Source organism: Ixodes scapularis, unplaced genomic scaffold (assembly GCF_016920785.2).
Source record: "Ixodes scapularis isolate PalLabHiFi unplaced genomic scaffold, ASM1692078v2 PGA_scaffold12__126_contigs__length_90152505, whole genome shotgun sequence".
In the NCBI taxonomy this organism is placed as follows: Eukaryota; Metazoa; Arthropoda; class Arachnida; order Ixodida; family Ixodidae; genus Ixodes; species Ixodes scapularis.
The window spans coordinates 87,844,895-87,868,645 of NW_024609838.1; the positions used below are offsets into that span (position 1 = coordinate 87,844,895).

The following is a 23,751-nucleotide window of genomic DNA, read 5'->3' on the forward strand; positions in this document are numbered from 1 at the left end:
TTTTGTATGACCAATCATAACAATAAAAATAGTCTGTGTGACCCAGTTCGGCTGATCATCAAGAGCATGACCAGCTGACGGAGCATTCGTGTGAGTATATTTGGACTCGAGTACGCGCCGAATGGTGAAGCAGAAATTCAGGTCCAATGCATGCTCAAAGTACACCGCGGGACACAGTTTTGCGCGAACACGAGCTTGGTGCTTTTTAGTGTCTTACATATAGTCAAGTATTGACCAGCCTCAAATTTGCACCGCTTAAGTTCGGCTTTGAATGAATACCTTCCGCCACAGCGGTAGTTTTCATGCCAGCTTCTCAATTCTGAGCGTCAGGAAAAACCACCGACCTCTTACCGACCTTTCCCAGGGTGACACCTTTTTCGCATGTACACGCGAAAAAGATGGCACCCTCGAAACAAAAGTAGGTTGAGGGGGCGCAGTTTTGGAAAAGGGTATTTTGACTAGTATGCTCGACTGTACACGGCGTTCACACAGAGGGTAATTCGCCGGTGCCGCGTTGCAGGCCTTCAAGATGGGCATGTACGGGCGCAAGTACCAGTGGATCATCGTGGCCATGTATCGGGAGCGCTGGTGGGAGGCGCCCCAGGCGGACGTGAGTTGCCAGCCCTCGCAGATGACCGAGGCCATCGAGGGCTACATCGGCACCGACCTCCTGCCGCTCAGCACCAGCGAGAATATCACCGTCTCGGGACTCGTGAGTGTCTCCCTCGCAAACAACGTTAGAGGAACCCTTTGTGTGGCACCTGGAGCGTGTCTCCAACCGGCGTGTTTACCGCGTCCTAGAAAATGGCCCATCGATTTCCGCCTGATGACGTCATAGAAGTGTCACGCTGTCGCCGGCCGCGATCCTGGCGGTGTTACAGCAGCGCTGTTGGACCAGAAACACGCCAGTTCTGCCGCAGGGCATTCTCCAGATTGACAGTTCACACAACCTTCGGCAGCAAGGAGTCGCGACGCTATGACGAGAGCGACACTCGCGTTCGCTCGTGCTTTTCGCCAGAATTTCTTCGACCAACCGCCCAGATTGCGACCTCGTACAGCATGACAGGTCATTGACGTCATATGTCGCCACTTGGGGAACGCTTTTGATGTACGCGCAGGACAGAACGCCACTAGACAACGCGTTCCAGGCATCGTACCTTTGGGGTCCGTCCGACCAAAAAACATTTTGAAAGGACTTTCCACGTTTTTTGTTACGGCGAAAGTCGTTATGGGCGAGGTATCGCAGAGAATTGTCGGGTATGTTACTGTGTACTTCGAAACTCTCTAAATTGAGCGGAAACATTTAACGGTAAACTTTCTTCGTGAAATTTGCCGGAGACCCGCAGTTCCACGTGACGTCACGGTTTCCTGTGACGAAACGTCATGACACCACGTTATGCGACGTCAGAGTGTTGCAAAGTTGCGTGACATAACGTCACGGGACGTCACCAATTCCCTTCCGAATTTACTGGGAACATTTATCCGCTAAATTTAGCGGCAGTTTAGTGTCACTTGACGTCATAGTGTCGCGTGACTAGGTCGTGTAACTCTACAGTGTCACCTTACGTCAGTGTCACATGAAAATCCTTCACTAAATTTAGCGCGACGTAAGGCCGCGGAATTAAAACACGGCAGTGCAACTGTGTGCTCAGTGGAGTGCGCAGCTCCTCAGCTATGACCGCGATTCATCTGCAGAGCACCGCAAGGAACCGCTCAATCTAACGTCAGGTGACTCGACGTCAGGTGACTTGAAGTCACCTGACGTTAATATACCCTTTACATTTTGCGGAGAAATTGACATGTGGCCACGTGTTGTGACCTGGTCGTGTGATGTCAATCTCCTCGGTCAAGTTAGCGGGCAAACGATGTCACGTGATCGCATTGTGTGACCTGAAGACACATAACATAAATTTCTCCGCGAAATTTAGCGGGCAAATTAATGCGGCCACATCATGTGACGTGATGTAACGTAACGATAGTTCCTTCGGTGGGTCCTGCGGGTATTAATCTTCAACAGACGAAACCTTCGCTAAAAGAAAGAGGCTTGCTCGGTGTAACGAGGCCAGGGCATAACTGAGTCACAGCTTGGCAGCCGCAGACCGAGAGCTCTCGACTCTCAAATGTTTTGTTCAAATCCCACTTTCAACGGTTGTAATGTAGGTGTTCGTTGTACAGGACGGTAATACGTGTCATCCTACTCGCGCGTCAACATTAAATAAAGCGACCAAACTTCGATAGATCAGGCTCATTCTCGTCAGTTTATTATTTCAAAATCGGTCAGCACATCTAAAGAAAACGAATGTTTTAGGATAGAGAGGAAAATAACCAATTATAAGGAGTTCGGATGGTTCAAACCACTGGAGGAACAACGCTTCAGCAGAGCCGCATAGTCCCCTAGTGGAGGCAGAGTGAAGTAATTTCGAGCCTGATACAATGTTTCCCGCATACGACCGGCAAACATAAGATATTACTTGTGAAGAGACAAGTCTCACACCGAGCTGAATTCACTATTCAGAGCAGATGCTGGCTGTAGTCGAGGCTTTTGAATCGTTGTTTGGCGTGGTTCCCCATTGTTTTAGATTGGTTTAGAGATGTTTACAGCAGAGGGTTTTCAGCTGCCAAGAGTTACCCTAAACACTGCCAACGCTAAAATTATGAAGTCGCGGTATTATGCACCGATCCCTCGCTGCTTTTCGATGTTCAGGGCACTCGTGCAAAGTCATTCAAGCTTTGCATTCGACCAATGACGCACGATAGGAAGTAAGTCTAGCTGGTTTTGCAGAGCTCTTGTATATGAACTGCGCATAGAAAACAACACACACACACAAAAGACCAGGACCGAGGTTTACATACACCAAGCTCCGTCTGTACGCACCTCGTTCCAGGTCCGTTCTGTTTCTTGATGCTGATGATATATCAGGACGTTCCTTCGTTGGCGCATTAGCAATCCCTCTAAACGTTCAGGGCCCTCTACTGTTTACAAGGAGTACCGCAAGGTACTGTTCTGGGCCCACTACTGTTTAATGTATACGTGAATAATAATGTTTGGGTAAAACTAACGAGCAAATTATTCCAGTTCGCCGGTGATACACTAATAATAGTCCATGCCCACAAAAATTATGAATTCGCCGTTCGAGAAGTAGAAGAAGACATTCACAATATGTTTTCAGTGATACTGTAAAAATCAGATTATCGTAAATACCACCAAAACTCAAAGAATCTGCTTTAGAGGCCCTAGAAAAATACCGTTAGATGAATTACGCATTAAAATGCAGGATAAAACTTCTTCATGCCTAGCAATCGAATATATCAAAGATGCAAAATACATTTTAATGTATATCGATAAACATCTTAAATGGGACTTTCACATAGGGCAAGTGTGCATAACCTTAAGGACGTTGGTGGCCTATATGTTTCACATTCAAGATTTATAACTCATTAGGAAAATCTCTAATGCATTATGTTATAGCTGCTTATGGGCACTGTGCCAAATACCTCCAAATATAAGTTGAAACTCTCCAAAACGCGATATTCAGAGTAGTGGGTTGCCAAATAAAAAAAAACGAAACGATTTAAAAGAATATATACATAAAGAACTAGGCGTAGTTTACTTCAGTGATCAATTGGAATACGACATATTCGCAAAATACTTTTTTTAAGAAATTACCATACAATAGAAGTTGTTAAAGAAAGAACACCACGACCAAATGGGAAATATTTAGAGTAATTTATGATGACAATGTATGGAGAGTCTACAAGAAAATATTATGTGCCTAAACTTTTTAACGAACTACCTGAGGAGCTGATTGAGTGCAAAAATCCACATGCAATGAAAAATATAGCAAGAATATGAATGAATGAACAGAGGAAGAGAAAAAAAAAGTGAAAATTAACAAAAGCTTTTCTACATACGACCGTGACCAAAGTATGAATTTTACTGATTATTAAAACAACGCTTTGAGACATATTAGTAAGTAGCTGAGCGTGTACCTCATAGAGGTCCGTTCTACCTGTTATTGTGTATCTGTGTTTGAACCGCTTCTTTTCTTATAATTTCTTTGTTTGATTAAACATATAGAATGGGTTGAATCTTTAAAATTATTATGGTTGTTAATTACCTGCCGCGTCCCACGCGTCCCTACTCACAAAAACGTTATTGGCTTATCTGGGTAGGAAGTGAAATGCATGAAAAAGAAAAAAAAAATGTATTGTATTGTCTTGTATTGTTTTGTATACGGTGGAGAATTGATTGAGTTGGCTCAAAATGTGGTTTCCAAAAGAGAGCAGCGCGGAAAAAAACGAAGAACACGGACGGATCTCTGTGAACAGACGGAGTAAAGTATCGTCCTCTTGTTGTTGCTGTTGTTGTTGTTCTTATTGTTGTTGTTTGCGCTTTTTTCGGCACTGCTCACTTTTTTCTTCTATACGACTGTAAACACAACGAAAGGATAGGCGATAAAACAACGTGCGGGATTAGGGCAAAATGATAATCTAATTATAGTGACCATGAAACGCTACTAATAAAAGAACGTACAGCCGACACAAAATGGTAGAACATAACGAACGGCGAGCTCTTCCTGTGATAAGAGCACGTAAGCTCCCCTTTCAGGTCTCGTATTTTTATCCGGCATTGTTTCGTCAGGCAATCGCGTTCAACCAAAACACCTTCAGCCCAAGAACCCAACCAACATAAGTGATGTTCTTGTGCGCTCAGATGCAGGTAACGCCTTTCCGCGCCGGACACTGTACCCCGCTTAGCACCAAGCTGACAGTGCAGTGAAAGGTACTCGCTCACCGGATCAATCAACCTCCAGCCTTTCATCGCCTGACCCCTTTCTTAGCCCGTGTGTATGGCCAGGAGCGTGATCACGTGGAGAAACGTAAGCGTTCGAGTGTTCCAGCGAGGCCGTAGCTTCCCCACCGTACTGTCCGCTTAGTGCCGAACGGAGTTTAGGGTGTACGTCATTCCGGTAATAACCCGTGGAACAGATATCTTTTCTGAGTGGCGGAAAATCCTTCTCCATCTTCGGGGGATTAGCGCGGATAGGAAAGCGGTACGCGCGGCATTTGGGCCACGGAAAGCTGTCCGTTTGGCGGCGTTTCACAATGCGATGGACCGCATTGGACGCTACGAGCCGTAACAGCCAATCGAGCTCCGGGGATATTATCGCGCGAATAAGAAGTAAGAGCTTAAACGCTCGGTGAAAATCGACCGTACCTGCGAAGAACCCTGAGATTGAGGTGAGAGAACAAGAGCGCAAAAAATAAAAGCCGTTTACAATGATCTGTAATAGCAAATAGGAGCGCAACTCCTGAGGAAGAGGAGGGGAGGGTATGCCCCTACTCCCCCTCCATACACTCCTCTCCTGCTCCCCTCCCATTTAGCGGGAAATTTTCGCTAAATTTCCCGCTAAATTTAGCGAGAACTTTCCCGCTAAACTTAGATGGAAAACTGAATTGGTGTTGAGGTCACGTGACGTCCATTTTCCCGCTAAATTCAGCGGGGAAACTATGACGTTCTATAATGCAAAGGGCGCAGTTACGCCGACGCGGACGCCGCTCAACCCCGGAAACGGCACCTAAGAGCTGCGCTCTAAAACCTAGACTCCATAGTTACAGACAAGGTGTGAACGGCAGGGAAGAGCTTCATATTTTTTCAGAGCGGGCTTGCTACCTTCGATCTACCTTCGACCTTACGTAACTCGAGCACGTGTGCTCAGCCAAAGCACGACGGAAGACGTGGAGAGGGTTACTGGAGGCCGGACTTTCGAAAGACAGCCTTATCGTTCTCGCTCGATCAGAGACTAGTTTTTTGAAAGTGGAGTTGTGCCGTTCTTTTCTTGACTCAGTCTCGGAGCTCACTCGTAATTATGTACCGCGTGACGACGTGACCCTTCCAAAGGCAACGTGACACAGACGCAGCCCCCTCGGATTGGCTCTAATATTCCAGTAGCCTCGGCTGCGCTCCATCGTTAAGTGAAGCGGAGTAGGCTACACGGCCGGTCTGTACTTGTGCCGGCGCGCCCACGCGTCCAGATAGCACCAATGAAGCCATTTTGTTTGCCTTCTCCCGGTTTTCCCTTTTCCCTCGTTGCCTTCGAATCTGGGGGCTCGCGATCTTATCCCGCGCTACGCTCGCCTTCGCCTCGCGATGGACCGCCACAGGCGCTAAGAGATATCCCTGCCAGTCCATCGCTGCGAGCGTTACTTTTGACTACGCGTCCCAACCGTCGCTCAACAAGAAGTTGTCGAAAATCTACGAAAACTCCCTAATAGGGAGTTTTCGTAGACCGCGTTTCCTTCTCCGCGAAGCCTTCCGCAAAGAAGAAGCCGCTACTGCGCCTGCGCGCCCATGGCCTCGACTGTAGTGTTCCGGGTACCGTAGCGGGTTGCGGAGAGCGTTGCGGGACGGGGAAAATCATGTAAAAAAAATTCCTTATACCCGAATAAAAGATGAGGCCAGAACATGTCGCCATCGGCCGACCCGCTGAAGCGAATCGGCCGATGGCGACCCGCTATGGCCTCATCTGGCCTCATCGTTAAGACACACGCGCCCGCCGCGAAGCGGTAGACGCGTGTGTCTTGGCGTCGCCGTCTGCTAGCGTCGCCCTTGTTGCGAGACGCTGCAAGATGTCCGGTCGACGACGCTGACGCCACCTAGGTGTCACTGCGTGGAAGGGGATGCTAGGGGGAAGAAAGGGCATTCTCTTCTCGGCGGCATTGCGTCGCGGCGCCCATCCTGGAGGTCACGTGATACCAACACGAAGTGGGATTGGCTGGGATAGCCCCTAGCATCCGCTACGGTCCATCCCAAGATGAAACGGAGTGTAGCCAACAGAGCTGCCATGAATGTCTCCTGTGTCCGCCGGATTCTCGCTGAATCTCGCGGGAATCGCCCCAACTGTTGTTTCGGCTTCGGATATGCCGCTTCAACCGTTCGGTTGTCTGCTCGGCTATGCGCCCGTTCTTCTTCTTTTCGTGTATTTTTTAGGTATCTTTTTTTCTTCTTCTACAGCCGGTTTTTTGTTGACCGTCTGCATTCTTTGTAACTCGATTACTTCCCGCCTCTTTCTATTGCCTAACTGTTTGACTCTGTGTTTAGTCGCTGTCACCGCCCGATTTTTCGGCTGGATTGCTATATGCGGACTTTATTTGTACCTACTGTTTTGTTAGCGTTTCGTGATTTCTTTTTACAGTTCTTTTTTTTTAATTGTTTCCTTTTTATAGTTCTACGCTGTTTTCCGCTTTCACTGGCGGAAGCTCTTGTTCGGAAAGACACAATACTTCACTTGACAAATGGACTTTCACCTTCGTAAATGTGCTTACTCACACGTCACCCCCCTTCCCCCCTCAATCACTCAGTGAGTAAGCGTTTCCGAAGGGATATAGCTTGATGTTGGAACCCTGTACGGACCTCGCTTGCTTGTGTTGGTGTTGGTCACGCCAAAACCAAGCCGCGGGCGAGACTCCCCAAGGGAGCGCAGGTACACATGGTGGTTTGGCGTCATAGCACGGCCGACCAATGGTGTTGAGCCGTGCAGAGCGTGTGTGTGTGTGTGTGTGGTTGGGGAAGGGAAGAGGAAAGTGTTAGCACAACACGCTACTACCCTCCCCCAACTCCGTGCTACGGTAGGGTAGGAACAGCGTAATCGTGCTATCACGCCTTCATTGCATTTGATGGAATGTCTAAAGCCGCGGTACCTGCTGCTAATACATAGTAGAAAAAATGTCCGAGACCCCTTTTGAGGCGTGTCTTGTATGGCAGTCGTGCCACATTAATTTCTCATACAAAAACTGTCCGCAGGCACTCTCTAAACATATACAAAGTGTTCCCCCGAAATATTTCGGCAAAGCTTAGATACATGCTGTTCGAGATAAAAATAAACTCTTTGCGGGAACGAACTGCCAACCTTGGCGGACGTCGAGGCTCCGCAGAAAAGTGTTTATTAGAAAGATAATTAACTAAAAATTAGTAATTAATTTTTTAAGTAGTGAAAATAAACGAGTGTGATTGAGAAACTTGCTCTGCATCATCGAACATCACTAAATCGACTCTTTTTTTTTTAATATATAAGGCAGCGGCAGCATTTTCCAATGTTCCGTAAAAATGCTCAGTTTGGACCCGTTTCTAGGTTTCGGTGTCTGATTGGAGCGCATCTCCGCGTACGCGGTCCCGCTCAGCGTTGGCCTAGACGCGCAACACACGCGCGCTATCCTACGAGGGAGGCGAGGCGCTGGCTTAGCGCCGCGAACACCGGGGAGCAGGACCGCGGACGCAAAGATGCGCTCCGATGAAAAAACGAAACTTAAAAACGCGTCCAAACACTTTTTTTTGTTTTTTCAGAACGTTGTAAAATTTTGTTTTTGCCTTATCGTTTTTTTTTTTTTTTTTGAAGAGTCGATTTAGTAGGGTTTTGTGTATGATACATAGAGAGTTCCTCAATGGAAACATATGTTTATTATCGCTAATTCAAACATTAATTAGGAAAATTTATTAATTATTAATTCGTGCGTTTTTTTTTTTTATCCTTGAGGTCCGCGGAGGCTAGTAGTTTGTTCCCGCAAAGAGTTCCTTTTTATCTCGAAGGGAAAATGTTTCTAAAGCTTTCGCAGAAACCCACTGTTCAAAGCAAACACGCTGGGAACATGCTTGACACCTGTCCGCAGACAACTGTGTCATCGGGTCTTCTTTGTTTTCAGCTTTGCCCCTATTGTTTCTCTACGTGTTCGACGACAGACCCTTCGCAAAAATTCCCAAAAAGGCCTCGCGCGCGGCGCGAGGAAGTATGGGAGTCCTCGGTACGCCCCTCCCATCGTGCTTGCTCCCGCCACCACGTGACATACGCGAGCGGACGTGGGTTACCGAGGCAACGACGCTCGAGCAGTCGGGTCGGACGAGACCACGGAAACGGGGGAGAGGGTATCGCGTTGGCTAGCTCGCGAGGCTACCCCTTTCTCGACCCTCTTCTTTGCATGCCGGCCAGAGCTGGCAGTAATGTAATTACTGTAATGAAATTACAGTAATTTAATTACTTGTTCCAGTAATTAGTAATGTAATTCATTACTTTTTGTAGCAGGTAATTTAGTAATGTAATGAATTACTCCAGCGACGGTAATTGTAATTAAATTACCTAATTACTTTTTCGCACCAGGCATATTTTTGTGTCCACAATACACAAGATCGCTTTTCTTTTTCCTCTACACCTTTCCAAAAAACGCTCTTCTGCCGCCGATATGTTGCTGATGCTAATGCGGCTGGTGCGACTCTCGCGCCCGCTATCAGCTAGACATTTTCTGCCGCTCTCTTGAACTGTGAAAACCCGCTCAGCGCGATTCTCTACCTATGTTTTGCGGTTTTGCATTCGACGTTTTCTGGCCCCTCTTGAAAGTTTCCGCTTACTTTTTCTGATGCATGCTGCGTACCCTCTCTGTGTTATCTTCCACTGTGAGAAATAGGGCCGGTAAGTGCCTGCCATTCGAGCTTTTCTGCTCGACATTTTCGGGAAACGAAGGAGGGGAAGTAGGTCGAACTAAGGCCCCTGGTGGAACGGCCTCGACGCGATTTTGCGAACAATGACAATTGTTCTCCCCCCTCCCAGAGATAATCCGCGTAGGGTCCTCAGTCATCTCCAAAAATAGTTGTCCGGGTTGGGGTGGGAAACGGATCAGTCGCGTGCGTTCCTCTGTCCACCGGTAAACATGCAACAGAGAGTTCTAGCTGTGTGCCATGAACTGTGTAAATAATGTAAATAAAGTTATCTGTAAAAGGAGGTTATCAATAGCTCTTTTATAATTAAAAGTATACAAAAGTAATGCGAAAGTAATGTCATTACTTTTAAAAGTAATTTGTAATGGTAATTAATTACTTTCTGGCTGTGGTAATTTGTGATGTAATTTAATTACATTTCAGCAATTTTCAGCAAAGTAATTAGTAATGTAATTTAATTACAAAATATGAGTAATTTGGCCAGCTCTGATGCCGGCTCCGTCATCCGCTGCACCGACGCTTTGTCCAACCTAGTCGAACCCTGCCACGGTTGCATCGCAAAATAAGTGGATTCGCTGACACTGCGAGACGTGAATGTCTGTCAAGTTCTGTCCAACGGCACAGCGCAGACGAAGAGTCGATCCGGGTGCCAAAGGCAGAGCGGATACGGTATGCCGCCAACGACCTAAGACGTACCGACTGACGGCCAGGGTGGCGGATGGCTGCGACAAGTGCTGACGGTAGCTGCCGAGTCACGCGTAGTCGCGGAGACACAACGAGAAAATGCGTTGATATGTACAGAGGGTTCCCGAAATCCCCCTCCGTCGTGGCGCTGTACGTACTGCAATTGGTCTATCGATACTGGCTTGGCGCGTTCATTCGTGTTAAGCGAAGTTGTGGTGTTTATTATTGTGGAAGAAATGTCACTTAATTCGCTCGATTTTAAGCCAAGCAGCTACAGCCACTGAGAGCTTAAGTAAGGCACGATGTGTCGACCTCCGAGCCTCGTATTATTGCTTCGGAACCACACAGATGACGATATTCGCCGATAGAAATACAAGGAAAATAGTCACGTAGCGAGACCAGAGAGCTAAATAAGCCTCGCAATTTTTTTTTAATACCCTTAGTGACTATTCGAGGTTTGGGACAAAACAGTGGCGCCAGGGTGCGTCTTCTAGCAGAAGCATTTCGCACTGAACACGACCAGACCGGCGTTGACATCCCGCGTAGCAGCAAACCTTAGTTTCTAAGGAATGTCAGCTTGCCTTAGCACAGCGCAATGCAAAACAATCGGGGCCACACTCGGCGCCCACTTTTTGTTTACGCGAAAGCCGAAAACTGAGAACGCAGATCCCCTCCATGCGTCGGAGAAAACCGCCGCGACCCTTTCAATCCCAGCAGGTCTGCTCGGTCAGCCGGCGAGCGAAGAACACTGATAATAAGAGGAGAAAAAAATATTTTTTACGTAGATTTTATCAATTACCGGCATTAATGAGCGCCATCTCGTAGTGATTTCCGCACCGCCGAGAGCACAAACCCTTCGCGGAGGCACCTTCCAGCGAAGATAAACGAAAACCAAGGCGGTGTGCAGCCGTCGTTGGCGCTTGCAACCGCGGGACGCGCGATTCAAACAAGCTCCGAGAAACTGCCGCGGGTCGGGTGACAGGAAAACACGTACGGAGCAACGCTGAACAGAGGGTAGGTTTTCGAATTTCAAGGAGCCAAACCTCTACGCCGCATTCCCTCTGGAGGTCGAAACGCGTTCGCGAAGCGGTTGCCAACGCGGTTGCATCAAGATCCAATAAACTTTCACGCGCGTTCGATGATGAATTATGCCACGTGCTTGATAGGAGTCCTTCGGAGTTGCAATTCAAAAGCCAGTGTGAATGCAGTGTTAAAGGGCCCCTGAAAAGAAAAAGGAAAATTATCTCCTTTTTTTTTAACAGTCTGGTTGGGACACGCTTGTCAGCAAATTAATTTTATGCGAAAAAATAATGTTAGAGCCATATTGACGACGAGAGATTTATTTGAAATTCTGCACGCACAGTCCATGACGTCACGGAATGGTCATTCGCTAAACGAGATGGTAATTCGCTCTTTCACATCAACGTGAAGGAGAAAACGATCCACCTCTCCTCCATGCGCCCGAAATGCCGAGAGAAAAAAAACGACTAGAAAGGAGGTGGCTACCGACTAAATCGCGTCTCGCGCCGTCAATATTGTTCTAATTTTTTTTTTTCGCTTAAAATTATTTTTTGACACTCGTGTTCCTATTAGGCTGTTTTAAAACAACTTTTTTGTTTTCTTTTCAGGGGCCCTTTAAGGCGCGTTCCCACCGGCGTTGCGCAGCAGTCGCGCCATAAATTTCATTGCAGAAGCGACCAGGGCGGGAAAAAAGCGACGCGTTGTTTTAAGTTGCTTTAAGCTCCCCCTAAAAAGGTTCCTCGTCCAAAACCTATAAGGCGTACTTTTAAAGGGGTTCTGCAATTATATTTAAGCGCCTAAGTTTTTTTGCGGTTTCCACGTCTCTTGGGGTTCGGGCAAACCAGCGGGCACGGAGAGAGTAACTAAATATCAGTGCGTCCTATTTTAACCGGACGACACGGAAACCTCTTCCACCTACGGTGCCGAAAGCGCGCATTTTGTGACGTCTTTGGTCCTGGCTTAACTACTGGTCAGACCCGCTAACAGCTTATTTTTAGTCAGAATACAAAATATAAGTGGCGCGAACCGTTTCAGATATTTATAAAAATAGTTTTGTTCAGTAGTTTAGATCAGAAAAGAAACGAGTGCGGTTTATAAAGTAAGGAAACAAGAAATGACCCGTCGACATACCCGCCACCAAGCGGTGGAAAAAGCGGAGTATACTAGAAAGTGTAGTGGGATCAGGCACCGACGAGCGGCGAGCGTAGAAAGGTCCCGGATGTACGCGGCGGCGCTGCGGTCGTAAACGGGCTCGAGGATCCGGCCGGTTCCGAGCTTTCCGAAGGCCTTCGGCAGCAGGTTTGGCTTGCAATTTGGCCGTTTGACAGTATGGCAGCGCGAAGTGGCTCCCATTCTGAACTGATCTTTACCCCGTGTTTGCTGTCGTAGCGGCCAGTGAAGTGTCATGCCGAATTAGTGTTTAGTCGCGCAGCAAATGCAGTGTGAGCCGGCCTTGGTGAGCGCTTTCTGAGCTCACTGCCCCTCCTCTTTTTCACGGCCACTGAAGCGACGACCAAGGACGTCATGAAGGAGGTTATGTTTTAACTGTTTTGGAATATTAATTTACCTACGACTTTTAAAATAAAGCGAAAGTCGAGACAAAAAAAGTTTAAGTTACTACGTTCAGTGCGCTCAAGTTCGGTGCAAATTAAAAACCAGTCATAAAGTAGTTGCAGGGCCCGTTTAAGCTCCTCGTTTGATGCGAAAGTATTCTCCATCGCCCAGTTGCCTTTCTAGTGCACCAGGAGAGATACTGCTTAAGGCGAACATGTTCTTCACGAGGTGAACGACTTCTTGGGACGTCGAAGAACCTTTCAAGAAAATATTTTTTTTTAGATTGTAGAATAGGCCTGGGGGTCGGGGGCTAAACTCGTCAAACACAAATTGGGGGCCCAGGTTGACGGAGCGCACTGATTGGCCTATCACGACGATGACGGCGCATTTTTCGAAGACGTCCAATCGGCGCCCTCCGCGAACTTTCGGCTCCAACTTTGTGTTTCACGAGTTTAGGGCCCCTGGGTGGTCAGCGCTCCATAATGGGGTGCAACGCGGACGCTCTCTTTAATGGGTGGCGCTGCCAACCACCTCCGATTGCAGAGCGCCCCCTTTCGGTGACGCGCTCAAGACGAAAGCAGAAGAACGAAAGCAAAGAAAAAAGAACTTGAACATATTAAGCTACGCCATGGGTTTCTTAAGATGGGAATAACTAAATAGAAGGACTGTTGTCGACTTCGAATTAGGAAAAATAAAATATCCATATTTGGAACCGCGCCTTATCGCTCTCTCAGAGGGGTTCCGCGTGGAAAGGCGCTTTTAAAGGGCATTTCGACACCCCAGTCACATTTGGTAAACGAATCCACTACTCACTCGGAATGCCGCAATATTTTAATTTATAAGTAAATAAGAAAAGAAGAAAAAAATAGATTGACAAGACGGAAATTTCGGAGCAATTTCCGGAGCTGATACGTGTCTTCGGGGCGCAGCGTACGCATCTCTCGCTTCCGGTGCGGACAGAACGGCAATGGATATGAACAGTTCGACATGGCGCCGTTCTTCTCGGTTTGTTTGTTTATATCCCGGCATCGTGCTTGGTATGCGCGCCTCGATTTCTCGCTGCAGAGCGAAGCGTTTTGAAGCTCACCAAAAGCATCGAAATTTAAAACAAAAAAAAAAGCTTTGAAAAAACGCGGGACATGACGAGTTCCATGCATCTTATTAACGCTCCGCGGCCGCTAGGATCGCTGTGCTAGCTGATAGAAACACCAAAGGAGTAATTCCGAAGCGAGCTACATAATCTGCCCTGCGTCGCTGAAGCTGTCAGTGGCCCTAACACGTCGATAGAGCAACGAGGAGGACTTTCGTAAGAAACCTTAACGTTTAGTTCGCCCTTAGTTTTCCTACCTCCGCGATCTGTTTTGAACGTGGGGTCGCTCTCCCGTTACGATCGTGCAACCTTATTTTTCTAGAAAACGTTGCAAACTCCGAAAATTGGAGAAACAAAAAATATATTATTTCGCCTAAACGTATTATAACGTGGATCAAAATAAGTTTATAATTTCCGTTGCGCACGTATCTTGTAAAACCGAAACGTTAAAAAAAAATTATATATATTCTTTTTCTAGCCGAAGCTAGATACCTATACGGGCTGGTTTCTCGCTCCCGTTCGAAAAGTGCCGTGTTTATGAGACAACGAACAGTCAAACAGCACGAAATGACACGAACAGCGTAAGCTTCTGTCCTCTCTTGATCTTTATCTGCGTTACCCTACTGCGAGTGCTCCTTCACTATTATCGTTACATCGAAGCCGCTAGTACCTGGCAGAAAAATAAAGTAACGCGTTACTGAATGGCACCATGACTTAGTAACGCTTTCAATTCTACGCGTCCGACGACACGCCGCCGTAAAAATGGCGTCACACATTACCTTTTCACTGTTATTGACTGCGCTACGTACGATAGTGACGGCTCAAATTCACTGGCGCCATCTCTCTGCTAATCTGGGATTTTTTTTAGATCTACGTATTACTTGACTGAAGATATCTCCGGTATTAGCGATGTCACATCTACATACTTCTACATACTAGAAATTGTCACTTATAACGTGTTCAAAATAATTTTCAGCCCACAGCGAAAAATTATGATAAAAAATTCGAAGTAGTATGCGCCGATTTATACTCTTCCAAAACTTCCCCCTAGGTAGCGCTTTTTTACTCATCGCAAACGCTCACGAGCAGTTGCAAAGCCTCGGTCACACTTACACGCAAATGTGCGAACTAGTCTTAAAAACCAACGCTCCATTCACTATCCAATATGACAGTATGCAATGATCAGCGAGCCTCGGCCATTGGGCATGACGAATAATGTTAATACGCCGAGACGCATTGAGCATTAAAAGGAGCTTTCTTGCTTTGTTTCTGTCGACGGAACTCCAAAATAAGACAAAAAAAGTTCGCTGACGAAGGTTCATATATTTTTTCGTAACACCGACCAAAATGACGCATTGGGAATAAGTGGCCCATCAACGCCATCTCTCCGAGAGAAATTATCGACCGATTGCAGATTTCCACAGCGCCTGTCTTCCGCGCAACAATCCTCGACTTCAGCTCCAGTTCCGTGCCTCCCCCGCCCTCTCAGTAAGGCGCCATCAAAAGGCGACGTGATCGCGGAACAAACAACACACTCCCTCCTTGACTACGTCTGGCCGCTCTATTGACGGACGGATCGGTCTAATAAGTTATCCCATTAAAAATGTACGGGGACCGCCCGAGCGGCGAGCCGTCTATCTCTCCTTTCCGCTCCCTCGTAAATGTGCAATATACGGGCTTTGTACTGGCCCTCCCCATGTGCACTGCTCTGAGTGTGCCTAAATTTCAGAGTGTTTCCAACTGTTCGTTGGAGGTCACGTGGTTTGTAGGCAACGCTTTGCAATGCAAGCTGCAAGGAAAGGACGAAAGCGCCGATGGTCTGCAAGTGCCTCCGGGGTTTGCTCCGCCCGCTAGCTATCCTCCCCACCAGGTGTCCGATTTTGGTCAACTCGAGAGCAAGGACGTTCTAGGCTGCTGATTGGACGTAACACCACAGTTTGCGCGTAATCAACCAATGAGGAATTTTTTAACTGTTTGCTAGTTTACAGTTGGGCAACATTTTTCCCAGAATGTTTCATGAATATTCTCAGGAATAAAAAACATAGTCTCGTTTAAAAAAAGAAAAAACAACTTAAAATAAACGTTTAATACGGCGAGTTGGGCGGAGAGACATAAAGTAACAAATACCGTAGATACTTTGACGGCGACGGAAGGAGGACTCCCTCAAGCACCCATGCGAAGCTCCTTTTTTAAGCTCGTGGGTATGTAGAAGTTTCCGAGCTCGTACAAACAACAAAATTCGCGAGTCATCTAGAATATTTCAGTCATGCGAACAAAATAAAGATAAAAAGGACAATCGCTGGCGGGGATGAAACCCCAGCCAGCGGCTGGGAGTCGAGCCCGCTGCTGACTCAGCGCACGTGGCAATATACGCGAGAAAGATCTGGCGGCTTCTGATGTGCTCTTCCGTAGCACTCCCTCATCCACCAGTTGATGTCTGCCTGCGTACGGCAGCAGAACAACCTGAGATCTGTAAGCGAAGCAGCGCGACTTGTCAATAGCTTCCAAAGTAAAATAGCAGGCGATAAACATTTCAGCCCGCGTCCGATCAAATTCCACCGTGGCGCTTTGTTTAGTAGCCGACGATCAACTTATTTTCTCTCTCTGTGAGCAAACGACACAAGTATTTTCTCGCTTTATCACCATCTCAGAATGACGCTTCGTAGCAGACGAACCGCGGTCTTTGCGCGTTAGCAGAGGAACCGTATACGAACGCCATCTTTGCTCGCTCCGCGAGAGGCAGGATCTCTGTGACGTTCTCGCGGTGACTAAAATCGAAATTTAGGCGACAAAGCGCGCATGCGCACAAGCATTCAAGTGGCAGAGGAGGCGTCCGCCATGAAATTGCAAACGCCCTCCGTGATTTGAAATGCTCCCTCCCTTGCATCTAGGTTCCCCGACTGCTCTGCGTGGCAGCCACGCCTTTCCCCCTCATTGGGATGCGTCCAGGAGCCCAAATCATTCGCTGATTCGATCCGTGTCGAGCGTAACCAGATCTATCCCTCACCGTGACCCGAATACAAAACAGGGGACAGTCAATCTGGGCGCAAAAAAAAGGAAAGCTCGCTTCCTAGATCGAGGAAATAACAACAAAGAAACTACAATACAAAAGAGACGAAAGGGCAGTAATTGAGATGTAGCCAGCCAACCATAGATAATCTCTTTTTAGTCGTGATTCTCCCTGTATTTTTGGTGTTTGTATGCGCATTGCTTTCTCGTAGCATCTAGTAAAAGAAAGAAAAACACACGCGACATTTTCGAATTTTAGCGCGTATATTTGTTGGCTTTCTTTTTTATTCGACCCGAGACGTAATTATATATATTTTTTTAAAGCATATTTTTTCGTTCTTTTCCAGAAAATGAGCATGTGACTTAATGGTTCCCAAGAACGAACCAAATCTTCCACATATTCTGTTTCCCTTCCAGTCCGACCAGAGCCGACGCTACGACCTAATCAAGCTAGCAAAACAACGCCTAAAAAAAAAATTGGCAGAGACATTTAAGATTGCTTACGTGTGGGAATGCGAAAGGCATGACACACGCACTAAGCGCAGCTTTAGTCAGCCGGAACCGCGGAGCCGCCGTGGCGTCGAGGATGCGTGCTTGTCTCGCACCCTGGAGGCCCGAAAGTCCCTCGATACTTCTTTTTACAAGTAACGACAGACGACACAAATGACAAAGCACTATCTGCTGGAACAAAATGACGTCAATCAGTTCGGTCCTGGGCTGTGCGCCGCTATTCGCTTCCTAAAACCTGCACCGCCACGCAGTGGGCGCTTCAAAGAATCGCTACTTGTAGGAAGCACCTATCTATGAACTTTAGGAGGCCCGCGTTCGATTCCCACCTTGATGGAAACGTACGAAATTTTCTTTTTAAATTCATTAATTTAGTTTGTTTACACGAAGCTCCCTGAGAAATTTTTCGCGGCCAATGGGAATTTAGGTGCCGTTTTCCTGTGACATACAAAGACCCGTCATTGAGAATTTAGTTGCCGTTTTCATCGGCTTCACCGGCTTCGCTCCATGCGACAGTAAATGCTTTCGCATTAAAAGTGCATCGCCGCGGCGCCCAACGTGTTTGTGCGTTCGCCATTTCTGTCTATACTATTACCGCACAGTGAATGCCCCAGGATCCCGGACTTTTTTCTGCGCGTGATTCTATTAGCGGGTGATAGCGCACCACAAAGAGAAGGAACGCCGTGACGGTGCACTTTTGGCGCTGCTTGATTATACTTCGTTTCAGCTGAGGTCCGTGCGTGGCCGATGTTATGAGCCGAAGGGCCAATCAAACAGCGTTGATAGGACCAGCCGGTATTCGCCGTCTCTCTGTGCGCGCTCCTCCGCCGGCTAGTCCTATCAAGCGCAGAGAGCACGCCATGACGTTGCGCTTTTTGCGCTATTTGATTGGTCCTTTGGCTCATAACATCGGCCCTGCTCGGACCCAAGGTGAAACGAAGTATAGCTCCATCGGGTCGGACCGAATGGGAAACAGTATATACATGTACCCTCGAGACAATTCTGTGCACTCGAACGATTACAGAAAAAAAGAAATTCCCAACCTTTAATATGCCTCAGAGCTGGCCTTCATTAATTCACGTATTCTAACCTGGTGCTGAGTTTTTCTGTTTTGCTTATTACATATCCACAACACTCATTTCTGCCTGCGAATTTGCCGCTGTCCCTGTTGCTCAAAAAGTCTGTATTCCCTAATAAAGAAAAAAATGAATATCAAATTTCTAGGCAATTATATCCCGTACTTGACACGTTCTGCAATCACAAACTTTTAGCGAAATTTGAAGTTTCCAAACGTCAGACGCCTATGTTCCCGGCGGTCTTCAGCAAATAGCGTAATGCGTACTCGATAGTTGTTCCTCGAATGAAGCGACCGCTAATCGGGCCGATAAACCTGGCGATCCTCCAGAGCCTTTCATACCGCCGAGCTCTTCTCCCTCAGTGCGCCAAGGTGGTGGAGCTCCTCCTCGCCTACCCCTCTCTGGTCACGTGACCTCGTCGTTATCCATACAGCCTCGAGCATCTCACTCCTCCTCTCCCACTTGTCAACTATAGTCACTGTATATTGCAGCCTAGCTGCCAGAGTAGCGACACGACGCAAAAAGAAATTCTAGATGCACGACGTCAGAAGCATTGATAGTGGTCTCCATTTTGGGCCTGGGAGGTTGCCTTGGTAACCGCACTGCTAGTGACGCCGGGAGGCAACTTTTTTAGTCTAGTTTCGTCGATGTCTCTATCCGTTCGTCGAAAAGTGGTAAAAGACGTTTTGTGTTTGCCTGATTCCCCAACGTTATTTCCCCCGGCCCGGTGATAGTTACAGGAGTGTAAAGGGAGAGAAATGGTGTTTTCAAGTAGGGAAGGAAAGCATTTTTTTAGGCTAGGTGGCGAAAGCTACCGCTTGTTACAAAGGGTACAGCTGCTATCATCCATCCATTTTTGTTCGGCTCTGTCGGTTGCTATGGAAACCGAGCCAGCTGGGCTCGTTGCCACGGCACCGCGTGTGAGCAATCTCTGTGAGAAGCGGCTCAGGGAAAAGCGTGGCGCTACTCTGGCAGCTAAGCTGCCCCATACAGTGGCTCTTATTTCAACCGATCAGTGCCGAGCCTCGCGGCCACGCTCTATCTACGCTTCCCGAAATACCAAACCCCTAGACAAAAAACGCTTCGCTTCATTAAAAAAAAACAAAAAAACATTTGGTTCACAGAAAGAGAAAAGTCTGCTATAGTTACCGAAACCTTAAGAAAGGCTCGAGCTTCTGATTATCGCTCCGGAGCCAATCAGATTGCTCCAGTAGTCGAGAACATCCGAGAACCAGTCACAAAGCACGTAAGCTACGCCATGCATTTAGTAAAGTGTCACTGACTGACTAGGCCTTGTTTAAAGCCGCCCTCTCTTTTGAACGTCAAAACTTACTTTCCAACAAAAAAAAAATGTACAGGGTTGTTTTTTTACCACAGAAGTAAACCATGCACCACCGAACGCTCATGATTCGCCCAAATGTAGCGCTAGTGGATCGAAGCAGACGCCAGATTTTGCGAACTAACACTTATCTCATTCAAATGTTGTAATCTTTTTTTCTTTTTTTCAACTGGAAAATTGTATAGCGATGAAAGTGAAAAAACTCGGGCGAGCTGGGGAATTAACTTTATATTTAAAAAGCCCAAACCGGGAATAAATAAAATAACGAACGAGCAAACATATCGCCTCAAAATTGAGGCGATGTGTGTTTGTTCGTTTATTTATTTTTCCCTCTTCTCTGGTTTTTTATTATGAGGAAAATGGGGCCGGTTTTCGGCCGTCTTACGTAACTTGCGCCATTCAGCTCCACGTACTCGAGAGCCCCGTCAGCCACCATTTTCCCATTAAAAATGTCAACAAATCGCTCTCAACTTTTGCAACGGCTAGTTCTGAAACTTTGGCACCCGGTCCGGACCGCCGGGGCTACATTTGGGCGCAGAATGAGCGTTCGTCCATACATAGTTTATTTTTGCAGTGAAAACAACCCTGCATATTTTTTTTACTATTTTTTTTTTGGGGGGGGGGGGGGGGGGTACACTCTATGCTGCGTGACATATTTAACGCAAACAATCGATCGACTTTTTTTATTTTTGCTGTTGTTTTTTTAGAATGAAGGGAATATCATCTAAACTACCAGAGGGGTGGAAAGGGCTCCTGTAGAGGCACTAACCTAGCTGGTAAAACACGATGTCCACCGTGAGCATGTTTAAGTAAAACGCCAAAGAGCGCCAATGTCACTTTCGTGCTACCAGCATCCTGAGGTCTACGCATACACTTCCTGTATCCCATGCTGATAGAAACTCAAGCAGAGGACGATACGAGAGAGCGCGGTGACGTGACACTGCCCAGCCCTGGTCGGAAGGGGACAGACGCAAGGCTTTTGTCTCTGCCCCCTGTCGCCCTTCAGTCTGCAGAGCGAACGAGAGCGTCTTCTGCTCCTCGCGCAGTGTCCCGCGTTCGAACGCCGGTCGCCGCCGCGTTCGAACAGCGACAAGAGACAACGGCAGCTGTCCTTTTCCGTCTACCCGCTATCCTTCCACTCGCAGCTCGGCACTGTGACGTGACCGCACGCTCTCCACTGCCACCAAACAGATTGTATTAAGGCTACCCGCACAACGAGCACTCGCTCCCCTGTTCCCTCGCAGTGTTATTGGCCATCGATATTACCGGGATAAATTATCGTGTGCAAGAACGATGCTTTCGCACGGGGCTTAAAGGAAGGAATGAGGGAGTCGGGAAAAATAAACAACCGGCAGGGGATGATAAAACGGCGACAGAAACTAAAACCCGACCGAAAACAAAAAATAAAAAGCAACGGGTAATGTTTGAGCATTTTCTCATTCCCCGCTCCGGTTTTGCTTCCTTGGCTTCTCAAATATTTTATTATTATTATTATTCGCTTTTCTCTCTTTTCTCTTTGGCATTTCCCCGCCCCGCTCTCGTCGATGCGCGGCTTCCCTGTTCTATTATTTATTCCACGAAGCTCCTCCAAGTTTCCTTCGCGAGGAGGCGGGCGTGTCTAGTTCATTAATTCCCATCAAATTATTTTCCACTTTATTTCAAGTTTTTTTCTTTTATTTTATCGATTTCGTTTCACCCCTGCACTCATCCAATTTCTTTTTTTCTTTTTATCTCATTATTTTCTTCTATCCCTCTTGCGGCGATCGGTGGGGCGATTTGATTGTTGGCTTTTCTTAGCCCATTCAAGTTTTTCTCTTTTCTTTTTATATCGTCGGCACTAGCTGATTAGCTGCGGCTCGTTCGCGTGAAGGATCCACCTTACATTCTTTCACTTTAATCTTTGTTTCAGTCGCATTATTTTGTTTCTATCAATTTATTCAGCCCACCTGTGTACTCTGTTCGGTTGATTTCCTACTCGCTTTGGCGGTTACTGTACTTTTAGCCTTATATTCACAGTGGCTCGTAACACCGCCCGGTTATAGACGTGCCAGGAAAGATACTTCAAAAGTCGTAAGAGGAGTAAATTTGTTGACTTATTATTTTTTTAATGCGCGTTTTACATCATCCCTCCTGTATCTTCACTGATTTCCCAGCATCTCTCAAAAGGAGAGCATCTACTCTTGAAAAATACCTTCATTCCACTATGAATTAACTTTTTTCGGCGTGTATTTGTTGGAGCCTAGTACCGCTTTTCACCACTGGTGACGTAACAAAAAAATGTTACAAACGTTTGTCTTTCGAGCATTCATTCCGCAAGCAATTTTCAGCAGTCCGTGCACGTTTAATATTTGCGATTTGTCTTTCGTCGATAGCACTGTTATATTCAGATGCAAGTTAAGACCGCACCGAAATCACATCCCACGCCCTCTTTACCGTCTCCAGTCTTCCTCCGCGATGCACAAATAGTGCGCCACCCAGGCGCAGCGATGGGCCGCAGATCATTTCAATGCCGCGGCTGGTACGTGGTCTTCTATCCTTGGTATTCGGAGACTGAGCTTCTCCCACAGATCTCACGCCGTAACATACTCCGTTTAACTTTAAGCAATAAAAGACAAATACGGCGGTGCAAAATGCATGTTCAAGCAAGGCCACCGCGCGCAAGACCGCCGCCATGGCTGCTGATGCGACGTCACGTGAGAGTCATGTATTCAATGAGGCCTTTCTTGAGCGTGCTTTCGTCTAACGGACGCGTGGTTCCCTCCCCCGCTTTTGTATGCATCTGTCAGCGTTGTTAGGCGTTTCCGAAAAAAAAAGTAACGAAATGCGGTGCCCGTTACCAGGCGTCGACACTGATATGGCAGCGGCCAAAGGCGTGTGAGGCTGCTCTGCTGTCCCGAGACATCGAGGCAGCGCTTTATCGTCTGTTCGGACGCGTGTCCTCGCAGTTTTCACGGCGAATGCGTAGGCGACCTCGAGGCCGATACCAACCTCCTTAAAAACAACGGCTCAAGCACGTTTAAGTGCGCTTCGTGCGCTAAACGCCGGTATCCTGAAAAATCGACCGTGACCTCTGCGGTTCAAGCCGCCGGTTCTACCCAATGGACGCCATTGTCGACCTTGAGTGCCGACGGTCCGCAGGTCCAAGTACCGCCGGATGACCGCGGCCTTCGTGAGGTATTGTTGACGCTCTGTCACAAGATGGAAGGCCTTTCTGACGAAGTGCGAACTTTGCGACGCGAGGACGAATCCCTGCGAGTGCACCTAGCGCGGAACACCGACCTGCTACGTTACTGCCTCGACGCTCTTGCCTGTGCCCCTGTTTGCCAGAGTGCACCAGTACCTTCGTCCATCGCGGCACAAGAGACTGGTGCTTCCGCTCTGCCGGTACCCACCGACTGGCCAACCATCGAAGAGGCCTCCGTACATCTCCGCGGAGGGCTGTTCCACCGACCGCTGCAATACGCCCAAGTAGCAAGAGCCCCTCCGAACGACGGACGGCATCAAGCACTACCAAGTGGACAAATCAAGTCGAATGCTGCTACTGATTAGACCCGTGCCAGCACGCCCAAGGCCACGCCCGGAGTCCTCAGTCGGTTCAAACCGCAGCAGTGAGTTGCGCGCCGTTCCGCAACCACGTGCGTACGGCAGTGTTCGTGTCGTGTTTGCATGAGTCAACTTCCGACGACGACGTGACCGCTGATGTCCTCACAGTGGTTGACACTAAAAATTTCGTTTGTACGAAGTTGCGGACAGAGCACAACATGTACTCATTGTTCCATGTATACGTGGAAAGTTCAGAGCTCGAAAATTTGCTTGTAGCTGACATTTGGCATGAATGTAGTCTTTTCAGGTAATTTCTTGATCCACTCAGAACGGGCAATGCTTGCCCGTGCCGAAGCGAACCCTGACCTCCAGACTCTTGCAGATCATTTAGGTGTGTGAGCTCCATCGCGCGATGAGTTGCAAACAAGCCAGCCGACATTGC

The 23,751-nt window shown here is 47.5% G+C and overlaps 1 protein-coding gene across 1 annotated transcript in view; it reads left to right on the forward strand.

The window, feature by feature from the left end:
- The window catches only part of LOC8034788 (gamma-aminobutyric acid type B receptor subunit 2), a 329,601-nt gene that overhangs the window by 156,926 nt on the left and 148,924 nt on the right, over window positions 1-23,751 (forward strand). Inside the window, exon 5 of the mRNA XM_042289254.1 lies at window positions 521-712. Coding sequence (XP_042145188.1) covers window positions 521-712 — 192 coding nt within the window. The remainder of the gene's footprint in view (window positions 1-520; window positions 713-23,751) is intronic.